We start from the raw sequence: 12,831 nt of genomic DNA, 5'->3' as shown, positions 1-12,831 counted from the left end.
GGGTGAGGGGTGAAGGATAGGAAGGGGGCTCACTAAAGAAAATGCAGAATAAAATAAAAGCCGCCCAGCCAATACAAGAAAGACCCAACCTCTAAAGGCCCGAGATCCCCATCCCTGCAAGCTTGAAAAGAAGATGAGACAAAAGTACCACCCGCGGGGAGGGGATGAGGGAGGAGGTAGTTCGCGCAGATCCAACACAAACCGGAATCCTGGATCGGGAAGACCAATACTAATAATAAACCGAGGTCATCTACTGTATAGCACTAGTCAAGTCCAACTCGGTTAATATGAGGTGCACATGTGTACGATGTATACGGCCATTAGTTATCAGTCATAAAGCATAAATCACAAACCTCCCCTTCTCATACAGTACGTTTTGGCAGTACTTTCTTTAAGGTCGGCAAGGCAGGCTAGATCTAGGCCTAGACCCCGGGACTTCAATAAGTAATCGTTCGCACTGATCGCTCCCACATGTCTTGAACATGATATCTGGTGTACATTAGCTGCAGCCAGAAGCTCCCGCGGAAAGACGGAAGTGGTGGCGGTGGCTTCGATTCGACTCGACGAGATAAGCGCTCAGTCCTGCGTATGGGCCGTGGTGGCTGATTTTTTGGCATGATTTGCAGGGCCAGCTCATCGATCTGGGATCTGGGGGGGTGTGTGTGGGTGGGCAAGGAGGGGGAAGGAGTCTTTGTGCCTTGTGGCTGGCTTTGGGAGATATAGAGTTCTAGGCTTTGCTGTACTTTTGGGTTGAGAGTAATATTGACCGTTGGAGTGTTCTGTGTAGATTGAAGGAAGTCAGTTCCTGTTATCCGCCTCATGATGACACTACTCTGCGTTATTCATCTGGCGGGGTTTGATGCGTGATTTCATCATTGGGATTTCGCCCGCGTTGTTGCCATGTACCGGCTTAAGAATTAGAATAAGAAGGTACCCGGGGTTTGGATCTCTGATTCATCCATGTAGATCAGGATCAGGATCAGTCAGGGTAACTTGTACTGTCTTCAGTATGATGTCATAAATCAACAGCGTGGCCGCGCCTCATGCCTCGGTTGGCATCTGCATCTGGGTTACAGAATTGAAGGCAATAGTTTGAGCTCGGAGATTATTCGAAACGAAATCTGGGTACTGGGTAGCACTATAGAACTCTACCATTCAGGGCTTGCTTGTATCCAAGTCATGTGGCGCCATAGATGCACATGACTAGCACACATGATTCCGGGGGTGGAGTCGTTTACGTGCCGACATCTTTCTACATATCATTCTCGCTCCCTGAATCCAAGATCCATGGATTTCTTTTCTTACAATCTTCATCTGGATATATTACCGGTCAGCAATCGCCCCAAATATCAGCGATCTTCCTCCCCAGTGCCAAAGCCGTTTCAGCCAATGACGTAGTCCGCTCCTCCGATTCGAACGGGTGTGGGGGTGATGATTTTTTACTCCTAAAACGCCCGACATCTCCATTTTGGGAACATTGGTCTCCTCTCCGGCCACCCCCGAGTCGTGGGGCGACGAAAACCCTTCACTGTGGACTGTGGCTAGGGGGCAAGTAACAGATCAAGACTAAGCACATCAAACTCCAGATGATTTCATGTGTATGGAACCTACAATCCATGCTTCAATTCGTCTCGCTTGACCTTCCCTCCGGACGGAATAAGGAAAGCTACATTCATGCAGAGTCACTTTTAGTTCACCAAAATCTACAGTATAAATACACTGTGCGCTCATTCAAGCCACCTCCAGCATCCACCTTCTAAGTCTAGCTTAGGGCTTTCATTTTGGCCAGAAGAGTCTCCTCGATCTCAGCTTTCGACGACAGTGGATATATCTAATGGGTCAAGCGATAAGGCCCTCTGATTCGCCTACATTTCTCGTCCCGTGGTCTCGTCTCACCGGTACAGAACAGTTTTCCATTGAGACTGTATCGCAGTGACAGTTCAAGAGCTCCACATTGCTTCTTTGGGAGTTGACACAACGCGTGTTATGAAATCGGACTCCCACAGACCACTTTCGATGAACAGGGTTAGAGGCATGTATCGCCGTGGGACTGATAGGCACGCTATACGCTTCTTGTTGTGGCATTGACGCCTAACTGGTTTCCCGAGTTTGGTGTGTGCGCCCGACGAGAGGTATCGGCAAGCCGATGCAGCTCAGCTTGCAGCATGTCAATCATGCGAGATTATCATCTCTAGGCACGGCAAGGGGTGCTGAGTTTTTATTGACAGATCTCACTCATATGCATTTAGTACTGTACACTGTCTTTGGCCACATGTTCTCAACCTGATGGCGATTCGGACGGCCACTCCGAAGCTTGACACGCAAGAATCCTCGTCGACTGACCCTTGATCGCCCTCCACTGCACCAGGGATCGGCCAAATAAGACCCATACTAGCCTTGGGCCTTAACAGATCTAGAGCTGACCCGTTTTCATGCGTGCTGCAGTCATAATTTAGGGCTGGGCACACCTTCCTTTACTGGTGGATTTTTCTTCGACTCAGGGGGATCTACTATAAAACGCACATGACCATAGATATGCAGTTCGCTCTTGTTTGCCTTTTTCGCAAGACTGCACATTATCACTCGCTATGTGGCTGTCACTGTGCGTCATCTGCGACATGTTAAGTATATCTATACTCGGCGAAATCCCGAGTGAGGCGTTCGGGATCGGACAGGATCCAATCTATACCTGTTTCCCAGGACTCGAACAGGAAAAGTGCGGTGACTCACGAGTAAAAACAACATTATCATAACTATTACCAAGCTCATGATTGGCCGGTCTTTATTCTAGGCCTTCCGGTGGGTGGATATTATCACGTGGAACAGCTTCCGGGGAGCTCAGTACTCCGAAACCCCGCAAGATGTCAAAGATTTTGTCAATTCGGTCAATTCGGTCAATGTACCATAATGACATATGTAAATAAGCCCGGTAACAATATCCCGATATTTCGAAATAGAACTGCCGATATATTCCCGAAAAAAGCAAGCGAAGTTTCAAGTCCATGGTCAAGTTCTAGAAGGCTTCTGGAAGGTCGATCCGGTTGGCCGGCGAATTCAAGGTCCGATTCGCGCTTTTCCGCTTTCGGTGTATCCCTAATACTGATACAATACAGTACCCCAATACAGAGTCCTCCGTACACTGGCTCAAATGTTCCGGGAGCGGAGTCTGGAAATACATAAATATACGGAGTACAATATAATTAAGGACTCGCTTTGGATTCGTTTGGACGTTTGCAATATATAACTCGATAGCTCCAAACACTCTACCTCAAAATTCGAGGTTCATAATCTTGTGACACAAGCCTTCCCCGACCGTCTGGGTTGGATACCGTTGTTCAACTAGTGGAAGCCACAGGCGCGGTTTAATCCGCGGAATACAGGAGCAAGTGACCTCGCGAAAACCGTTTCCTGCAATCAGACCTGGGACCTTGTTGTGGCGTTGGTATAGAGTGTTTGTCGTTTCATGCCGGGTCTACATCTGTACTCCGACGGGACCACTTTCCGCCCTTTCCGTAGCGCCTTACTTACACCTTACACCTTACAACTCTCAAATGTCGGGGTAAAGACGGAGAAACTATGTGAGAGTCCATGTGTGGGTATTCGGTGAAGATTCTGTATACAATGACTTCATATGTCAATCTAAGTCATTCTAGCAGACAGGCATTACGGAGTAGACAAAAGAATACATGTACAAAGCTGTGGATCTATGTTGCATCCCGACTAAACGCGTACCCCAACCCCTAGCAGGGATGCGGAATTCTAGAAAAACGAACCCCTCATCTTCTCCGCGTAGCGCGGACCGACCGAATCCCGTGACTGGCAGATAGCTTACGTCGGGTGGTATTACTCTTGCATGTTTATATGAGCTTTTCTCATGGCTCGGAGTATGGGTTACTTGGGCTGGGGATATCCCCCGGTTACTTTGATCCCCCTTACCCCTTGACTGCCATGGCTGCTGGCAGGAGATACGACGGGATGTTTGCCATAGATCGAAATCCTGTTTCCTCTTGATTGTTCTCTGCATGCAATGGTGACGTGCAGGTTCGTTGTTGCCAATCAATCCCTGGAATTTGGGGTTCTGTGTGTCTATCTGCTTTCCTGTTATGGCTTGGGGCAGATAAGATGCCACAATACTGGTTTAATCCTAGGACTTAGACTTGGTGTCATAGACAAATCTTAATTTAAGCATGATACCTTTTCCAAGGTTGGAACTATGCAGATGTTGGCTGGACGGTTCTACCTGCACCAATCATGCACCGAGCGAGGATCTGTAGTTCTTCATGGTCAATGTAGTTCTGAATATGTCTTGCCACCATGACTCACGCGTGTGTCACTGTGAATAACTCTGCTCTGTAGAAAGGTGAGTCAACTCGAATCATCGAATGAGATCATCTTCCCCACCAAAATGTCTTGGCATGAAAACTGTCAACACTACATCTGAATATTGGTATAACTTCATCTTTACCAGCTCCACCAGCCTCTGCCATATTCCTATAGAATCACGTGGCACTTCCCTCTCTCAACTTCGTGCCTTGATTTCTGCTTAGTGCCAACATTACCGTTCCTCTCACGTCGCGCATCTCGGCTTACTTACTGTGCAGATCTGGTCCTGTCGATCTCTTCCAAGGTCACCCGATCTCTGCGCTGGCACGCACGTCACCTCTCATTCTGGATCATCTCACATCTCAACGAGGCTCATTATGGGGAATGGGTCATTTGACGAGGGTCCAGCACCTCAGGTCCTAGGTGAGTGTTCTATTATTGGCTTTGTGAAGCCCGGAGGCTTTTGATCCCAATCAATTCCTTGAGATCTACTTGGGCGGTTGTCTCGGCCCTCCACACAGCCTTTCTTTTTCGTATTTCAAGCCCCCTTGTTGCATGTCCATGCACATGTTGCATCCGCCACACGGCCTGTCATGCCTATCTTTCTGGCCCATGGCCTATCTCTGAGGCACTTGTCTGGCGTGCAGGGGCTTCTCCTTGCCAATGCTGAGGATCGGACCTGGCGGCCCGCAACCTTTTTGATCACACGCTCATATTCATCTTCTGAATAGGTACAGAGCCTTCAACAACTGCTGAGTTGTCAGCGGCCCGGTCGCATGGCGTTGCATCTGAGTCGAGTACTCGCCCGTCCAAGCGAGCTAAATGTCGGTTTTTCAAATCCAAAAAAAGTATGTACACGTTCTGAGTTTAGTCTTTGGGGGCTTCTTGTCTATTTGGTCCTTGCAATACTCGACGCGTCATTGAACAGGGCGTGGTATTTTCGGTGCCACAAACAGGCCCTTTTGCGAACGCCTGTTTACAGTATCTGTTATGTTTCCCCAATGGGAATGCTGAGGCCATGGCCAGTATTGCGTAACTTGCTTGTGCCCTAACAATTTGTACCTGTGTTCATGGGCCATATTGATATGTAGCGATGCGTTGTTCAAGTCAGATGCTAACGTCTATTTAGGATGCCGGCTTGGATCAACTTGTCCATACCTTCATGATGCCTCGGCTCTAGAGTCTAATCGGACTCCGTCGGAACATCAGACACCCACTCAACCTTTGGGTGGTGATACTGAAACTCCAGTCCAGGAGATAGTCGCCGATGCCCAGAAGCTGAAAATCGGTGGAAAGTCGAAGAGCTCTGCCGCTTCGGCACCAGGCCAGCCCCAAAGACCGGTTTCCAAACTGGAGCAATCAGACCCAAGAGAGTTCCAGATCAACCAATTGAGGCGGCGTTACCGCCCACAGGAGACCAATGACGGCCGAGGCTCTATCTTGACCTTTGGATTGGTTCCCTCGGATCCTGATTTCCCATTCGAGCTGGAGAGACTTCAATGTGTTCTTCATGTCCCGAGCTCGTATCCCAATGGGCGGCCTACGCTTACAGTGACCAATTCTGAAATGGAAGCTGCATATCAAGCCAATATTGCGAGGGGATTTGACGATATTGTCGATTTCACAATCCGAACCAATAACCGGGGAACACTACTAACCTGGCTGAACAGCTTGGACAAGCAGCTTGAGAAGCTGCTGACTAGCCTGGAGCGCGGGCCAACGCTGAAGTTCTTCTCGAACGTCGGTGATGCCACTGCTACAAAAGAACCCACAAAGGGCCCAGAAAAAACTTCAGATCAGAGCTCATCGCAGGTAAACGCGAAAGCATCAACTGTTCGTGCTAAAAAGCCGACTGTGGCACCACAAGCACGAAATACAGCTCCCAAACTCTCGGCCGAGGCGAAAGCTGCGGCTGAGAAGAGGCGAGCACTCGAGACAAAACAACTCGAGGCACGTCTTGGGAGGATTCCTATGTTCCAAAAGATGCAAGATGGGAGAACATTCATTATTCCTGTCCAGCCAATTAAAAAAGATGGTCTTCCTAGAGCACTTCAGGCACTCAAGACTGTGAAGCTGCATGTTCCAACCCTCTACCCGCTCGAGCACAGCTCGATTATACTGCAGGGAGTCGATGGCCCAGAGGCGAAAGCTACAGAGACAGGATTCTCGCAATGGGTTGAACAGACCTCGCAGCTGAATCTGGTTTCCCAGATCAACTACCTGGCAAGCAACATGCACAAATTCGCTGAAACACCTCTGCCAGGAGAGGAAGAGCCCGGTGAAGCTATTTCTTCTACCGCCGAAGAAGAGGAAGACGAAGTGGAAGAGCTCACACAAGCTGAGCCTTCAACCCAAGACTCAGAAGATCGACCCCATCTCCATGTCATTCCTCGGCCACCAGAGTGGTCAGTCCCAGACCCGCACAGTGGCGCCGAGGAAACAACAGATGAATCAAGCTATGAAGAAGACGAGTACTCAGAGGAAGAGGAAGACGAGGAAGGAGGCGCGCCTGTACCCCCATCACTGGATACCAGCACGCCCGGACGAGGTGTCGCGCTTTCATTCCCATTCCTGGAGCTTTATGGCATCGAGTTGTTGGAGCTCACTACTCTCAATATTACCGTGAAGTGCGATCGATGCAAGACTTCTGCTGATATAAAGAATGTGCCTCATGTTAGCGATGAGAAGGGCGCGATGCCAAAAATGGAATCTTGCAAGAAGTGTGCTAATAATATGAGTGTTGGTGAGTTTGGTATTCTTTACTTATTGCTTTTGTGATGCTAATTGGCGGTGATGCAGCGTTCCGGAGACAGTTGATGCACACTCATGCCAATCGCGCTGGTTATTTGGATATGGATGGCTGTACTATTGGCGACATGCTGCTAAGGTAGGTTCTTTCGTCGCAACTTACCAGAGGATCTCGGTTGACTCGCTCTATTTCAGTAACTTCATCCCAACATGTGCAGAATGCTCAACCGCACATCCAGCACCTGGTGTATCTGCCGTTCGCGGAGAGAGTGCCATGGCCATTTGCCGGGATTGCCATCGCAAGATGGTCTTCAAGATCCCCGAAGTGAAGTTCCTGCTCGTGGGAAGTGCAGCCAGTAAGCTATAACTACCGGATATGCGAGATCCAGCTTTACTAAGTACTATACCATCTAGTCTCTGCTCACGGCGCTCTCCCTCTCAAAAGAAAGGTTCGTTACCCTATACTATCTCGATTGGCCAATATCTAACCGTATAACCAGCCCAAGGAAGTCCTCGGTATCGTCGCAGGACAAGAACTCCCCAGACGTGGTCGCTGCCAGCACTATGCCAAAAGCCAACGCTGGTTCAGATTCAGCTGCTGCGCAAAAGTTTTCCCATGCGATAAGTACGTTCCACTCCATATCCCGCTTCTTCCATTTCTTCTCCCCTCCCTCGCAACAAACATACTCATCAAATATACCCAGATGCCACGACGCCGAAACCGACCATCCAAATGAACACGCAAACCGCATGATCTGCGGTTACTGTTCACGAGAACAAGTCTACAGACCTGAGAACTGTGGAATCTGTAAAGCGATTCTCATTGGAAAGGCTGGTAGTGGGTTCTGGGAGGGCGGAAAGGGAACGAGGAATCGGGCTCTGATGAGTCGGAAAGGTATGTTTCCTTTGTTCATGTTATGGTGTTTTGGTTTTCTAATGGCATGGCAGATCCTCGGAAGTTTAAGAGAAGGGGTGGGAATGCTCCAACTTCGAGTTCGTCGAAGAGGAAGTAGAGGTGTTGTATTATGTATTGACATTGCGTTGCATAGCATTGCGAAGGGAAATACAAAGAAAGAAAGAAAAAGCATAATATAGAGTAGATATCATTAGTCCCCAGGGCAAATGTGGTCACTTTTACATATTGGAGTTTCCAAAGTAATATAAAACGAAAAGATATTACGGATAGATACTGAGAATACTTCACGAAAAGGGTGTTTGTCAAGGTATATTGCACTCTATGTTGGATAGTCATATCATGATTGTTTTGGTGAAGATTTCAAATGATCTGTGAACTAAGGATCGCTAAATGTACAAATGCAGGTGGCTCAACCGCAATAGCCTGGCAAGAATCGAAAATGTATCCAAGGAGCCCTCGCTGGCATATTTCTTTTTCTCTTTCTCTTTCTGTCCTTAAACAAGGTTACCACGAAGCTCCTGCTCCCTCTCAATAGCCTCAAACAAAGACTTGAAGTTCCCAGCACCGAAGCCCTCAAAATTATGTCTCTGAATAATCTCAATGAAAACAGTAGGACGATCCATCAAGTGCTAAAAAGGCAAGTCAGCATACAATCAATCACAATCCCAACCTCCAAACCAATTGATGTCCACATACCTTAGTAAAAAGCTGAAGCAGATAACCCCCCTCATCGAAATCAATCAAGATATCCAGACTGCGAATGGTCTCGAAATCCTCCTTGAGCACTAGTCCAGACTTCTTCAACCGGGCCTGCATATCCGTATAATACGTCTCAGGAACCTTAATAAACTCGACGCCGCGCTCTTTGAGGTTTGTAATGTCGCGGATGATATCATCTGTTTGCAAGGCGATGTGCTGCACACCGGCGCCGTTGTAGAAGTCGACGTATTCTTCGATTTGGGATTGTTTCTTGCCCTTTGCTGGTTCGTTGATGGGCATTTTGACGACTTCGTTTGGAGAGGCCATGACGATAGACTTTAGGGCGGAGAATTCGCTGTGCGGGTAGTGTTAGTTGGGCGTGGGTGAGGGTAGATAGGGATGGAATTGAAGTACTTACGTGCAGATTTGGCTATCGTCCACAGACCAGAAACGGTGGAAGCCGAGGGCTTTTTCGTAGCTAGAGAGCAAGTGTTAGCAGGTTTCCAAGTTGGGATGATGGTATATAACTTACTACTCGCAAATCTGATCCATCTCATCCCAATCCTGGTTTCCAACACAGTGATCAATCTTGGAGAGGTGAACACCAGGCAAGAACTTTGCCAGAGGGTCAACAATTCCTGTATCATCGCGATACCCAGGCAAAAAGGTACCATGGTACTGATTCCGCTCAATAAGCGTATGCGTAGTCTGACCATAAGTCTGGATAGTAGCAACCTTGACATGGCCATCCTTATCCTCCAGAATCTTAGGGTTAGAAACGACCTTAGCGCCGTTCTTCACAGCAGCGTTGAAAACAGCGTCGACATCATCAACCTCGAAAGCAACATCTTTGACTGCATCGCCGTGCTTCTCGAAATGACCGTGGATCTCTCGCAGCTCGGCCTGTTCTTCGGTGCTGAAACGGTCGGCTTGCTCCAAAGAGCGGAGCGGTGAAGTCAGGATGAAGGTCACGTTGCCGTTGCCGACTACGTGTGAGCAGACGGTGCGGCTGCCGGTTTCAAGGCCGCGGTAGGCGATTCGCTTGAATCCCATTCGGGTTACATAGTAGCTTGCTGCTTGCTTGGCGTTGCCCACGTACCAGTGTACATGGTCGTAGCCGCGGTAGGTGGCTAGCGAGGATGTACCGCTTGTTGATGGAGGGGGGCTGCTTGAGATTGCTGAAGGTGCCATTTTGATCTTTTATAGATGTGGTGTGAGATGGATGGTTTCTTGTGAAGATAGAAGTAGAAGCAGAAGTAGTTAAAGTAGAGGTTGAGTTGATATAAATTATTCGACGCCACCCTTGCTTTTAAATCATAATCGACCTCTGGTAACCGTGAGTTACGCTCGGATATCTATTCAGTCCCTTGAAGCTATGGCGTAGGCTCTGGGTGGCGGTTATTGCAGGATCCTGGAGTAGCCTGAAATAGCCGGGCCTGGCATCAATATCCGCACTTCACACCTCTCAGCTGGAATTTTGAAAGCTTCCTTCCCAAATTTGATCTTGTTTTCTCTTTCAATTATTAGAAAATCTCAAGTCTCATCTCTCAGTATATCGGAAGTACAAATTACCAACTGCAACATGACGAGCATCGCATCCGCCCGGCCATCATTAACATCTAATGATTCGGCTGTACTTCAAGCACTTTTCGATGCCGAATCTTCTCCATCATCAGGAATCACAGTCGATCCATCCCTTCCCTCATGGCCGTCCTCTTTGAAGATCTCCCAAGAAGATCTATCATCGCTCAGCCAGCGCGAAACAGAAATAATCCGCAAACTACAAGCAGATGAACCACCGAGCGAAGAAACAGTCAAGTCCGCACTAAACGACTTCGACACACTCCTCAGTCAATATCCAACATATCCCTCCGCATATACAAATCGAGCACAGACACTCCGTCTCTTGATCGATATCATCCACAACAACCACGAAAGCAAGTCGGATAATGTTCAAGGTTCAATCTCTGAACTAGACGATGCAGCCCTCTTCTCGCCTCAAACCTCGGAACTATCATCTCGCATTTTTTCCGATCTAGGCCAAGCAATCAATCTCGCTACGCCTGCCTCCCCCGCTGATGCTGTATCATCTGCCCAAGCACGGCTCTTGGCTGATGCACACACGCACCGGGGCTATTTACTTCTCAAAGCTGCGCGAGGTAAAAAGGCCCAGTCTGATGAAGATGGGTCGGATATGTCGGGCCCGGAGCGGTTGAGAGGACTTGGGGCTGATCAGCTTGAAGAGATGGCTAGTCGGGATTTCTTCTTTGGTGGCCGCTATGGGAATAAAGTTGCGCAGCAGCTTTCTGTGCAGACGAATCCTTATGCAAAGATGTGTGGAGCTATTGTTAAGGAGGCGATGAGGAAGGAGGTTGAGGGGTGAATCAATGAAATAGTATATACATGATTTGTGTCTTGGGCAGATAAAACAACAAAATGGACAATTGATTGGAAACTAATGTCATACTGTAGCTATCTGCAAAGTATTCACATAATCTCGTCATCATAGCTCTCGAGTACACACTCCAATCTAAGACTTTTTGTTAGGGTTGACAAAGTGCCTCTTCAAGGGCTTCCAGCTGTGCTCATTGTATTCCTCCTGCACCTTCTGGCAAGTTTTCAGGCCCCATTCCGAGACACCGACCATTAAAGAACTAAATTAATTGTCAGCAATCAAAGTAACCAAGCATTAGAGTTCAAAGCTCACCTCTCAAACATGAAAGCCATACTTCCATCACCAACCTTCTGCGGCTTCAGCTCAGCATTACTGGCGCCCTCAAAAGCACCTGAGTCAGGACCATGTGCACTCATAACATTATGCAGACTAGCCCCAGCAGGCTGGAAACCACCACCAATTTTCGCATCATAGTTGCCAGCAATCAAACCCATGAACTCTGACATGGTGTTGCGGTGGTACCACGGCGGACGGAAGGTATTCTCTGCTACCAGCCAGCGAGGCGGGAAGATAACGAAATCAGCAATTGCTGTACCGACGTGGTCTGAAGGACCTGTCAATACAGTGAAAATAGAGGGGTCTGGGTGGTCGAATGAGATGGAGCCGATGGTATTGAATCGGCCCAGATCGTACTTGTAGGGGTAGTAATTGCCGTGCCATGCTACGACATCGAAGGGGGTGTGGTTCTGGCGCGCGGAGAAAAGAGTGTTATTAAACTTGCTGTAGAGCTTGTATTCGCTCTCCTCTTCGTCGTCAAAGTCAGCAACGGGGGCTTGGAAATCGCGCGCATTCGCCAAACAGTTGGAGCCGATGGGGCCAAGCTCGGGAAGCTCGTAGTGGCCTTGGTATAGTTCACAGATGTAGCCTCGGACAGGACCATCAGGGAGGGTTACGCGGTACCTGACACCGCGGGGAATGACACAGATCTCATTCGGGCGAAGGATAATGCGACCAAGCTCTGTCTGGATATCCAGGACACCGTGCTGGGGCACAATCAAGAAGTCTCCATCCGCGGAATAGAAAGCTTCCTTGCCCATATCCTTGCCTGCGGCATATAGCAAGATTCCCAATCCTTGCTTCATTGTCGGGTCGCCTGACCCAGCAACCAAATGCAGTCCGTGTACCCAATCGACCTTCTCATCGAGGTCGAATGGATTCCACCGCAATTGGTTAGGAATATGGTGAAGCTTATGGGTCTCGGTGGTCATGCGGGTGTGATATGAGTCGGCATCTTCCGCGAAGAAGTTCTCATGTGCCGCTGCTGGCAGGATGCGATACACCCATGTCTGTTTGTTTTCATGGCGAGGTGCTGTGAATGCAGTTCCCGAGAGTTTCTCTGCGTAGAGTCCATGCGGGGCCTTTTGTGGAGAATTCTGGCCGATTGGAAGAGCTCCCTCGACGGCTTCGGTCCTAGATATTTCGGTTAGTTCGCGTCATCCGTATACTTGGGGTATATGAACACGCACTCGTGGTACGAGCCGAAGCCCGTCTGGTACTTGTATGGATCGGGGTGGGCGAAGTTAGTGACAGGCATGATGGTTGATTTTGACTATGTGCAGTCCAGCTGTCTTTGTATAAAAAGACAACCGAGGAGCTCTTGAGCTCAAAACGTCAGAGCGGGAATCTTCGGCCGCGAGTATCCTTTCTCTTCCGCGGTTGGATGCGGGGGAGCGGGCTGATTCCGCACGCC

The 12,831-nt window shown here is 48.8% G+C and overlaps 4 protein-coding genes across 4 annotated transcripts; 2 read left to right on the top strand and 2 right to left on the bottom strand.

Annotated features, from left to right (window-relative positions):
• Positions 1-4,700: 4,700 nt before the first annotated feature.
• On the top strand, positions 4,701-8,035 carry PENARI_c022G03473 (uncharacterized protein; the record flags this gene model as incomplete). The annotated part of the gene is made up of 8 exons (XM_022635345.1): positions 4,701-4,746; positions 5,453-7,066; positions 7,123-7,210; positions 7,267-7,427; positions 7,486-7,520; positions 7,572-7,696; positions 7,776-7,966; positions 8,031-8,035. 8 exons carry the CDS (start codon positions 4,701-4,703, stop codon positions 8,033-8,035), a joined length of 2,265 nt encoding a protein of 754 aa, XP_022484807.1.
• A 446-nt stretch (positions 8,036-8,481) lies between these two features.
• Positions 8,482-9,877, bottom strand: PENARI_c022G09665 (4-hydroxyphenylpyruvate dioxygenase family protein; the record flags this gene model as incomplete). The annotated part of the gene is made up of 4 exons (XM_022635432.1): positions 8,482-8,616; positions 8,684-9,041; positions 9,105-9,164; positions 9,219-9,877. The coding sequence occupies 4 exons, from the start codon at positions 9,875-9,877 to the stop codon at positions 8,482-8,484; spliced, it is 1,212 nt and encodes a 403-aa protein (XP_022484755.1).
• A 391-nt stretch (positions 9,878-10,268) lies between these two features.
• hmgX lies at positions 10,269-11,069 on the top strand (the record flags this gene model as incomplete). Its single annotated transcript, XM_022635466.1, has 1 exon — positions 10,269-11,069. The coding sequence occupies one exon, from the start codon at positions 10,269-10,271 to the stop codon at positions 11,067-11,069; it is 801 nt and encodes a 266-aa protein (XP_022484819.1).
• A 147-nt stretch (positions 11,070-11,216) lies between these two features.
• hmgA (putative homogentisate 1,2-dioxygenase (HmgA)) lies at positions 11,217-12,675 on the bottom strand (the record flags this gene model as incomplete). The annotated part of the gene is made up of 3 exons (XM_022635380.1): positions 11,217-11,340; positions 11,394-12,551; positions 12,608-12,675. The coding sequence occupies 3 exons, from the start codon at positions 12,673-12,675 to the stop codon at positions 11,217-11,219; spliced, it is 1,350 nt and encodes a 449-aa protein (XP_022484739.1).
• Between the last annotated feature and the right edge of the window lie 156 nt (positions 12,676-12,831).

This window comes from Penicillium arizonense (genome assembly GCF_001773325.1).
Source record: "Penicillium arizonense strain CBS 141311 chromosome Unknown PENARI_contig022, whole genome shotgun sequence".
NCBI classification, from domain to species: Eukaryota; Fungi; Ascomycota; class Eurotiomycetes; order Eurotiales; family Aspergillaceae; genus Penicillium; species Penicillium arizonense.
This window is presented reverse-complemented; position numbering and strand designations above follow the sequence as displayed.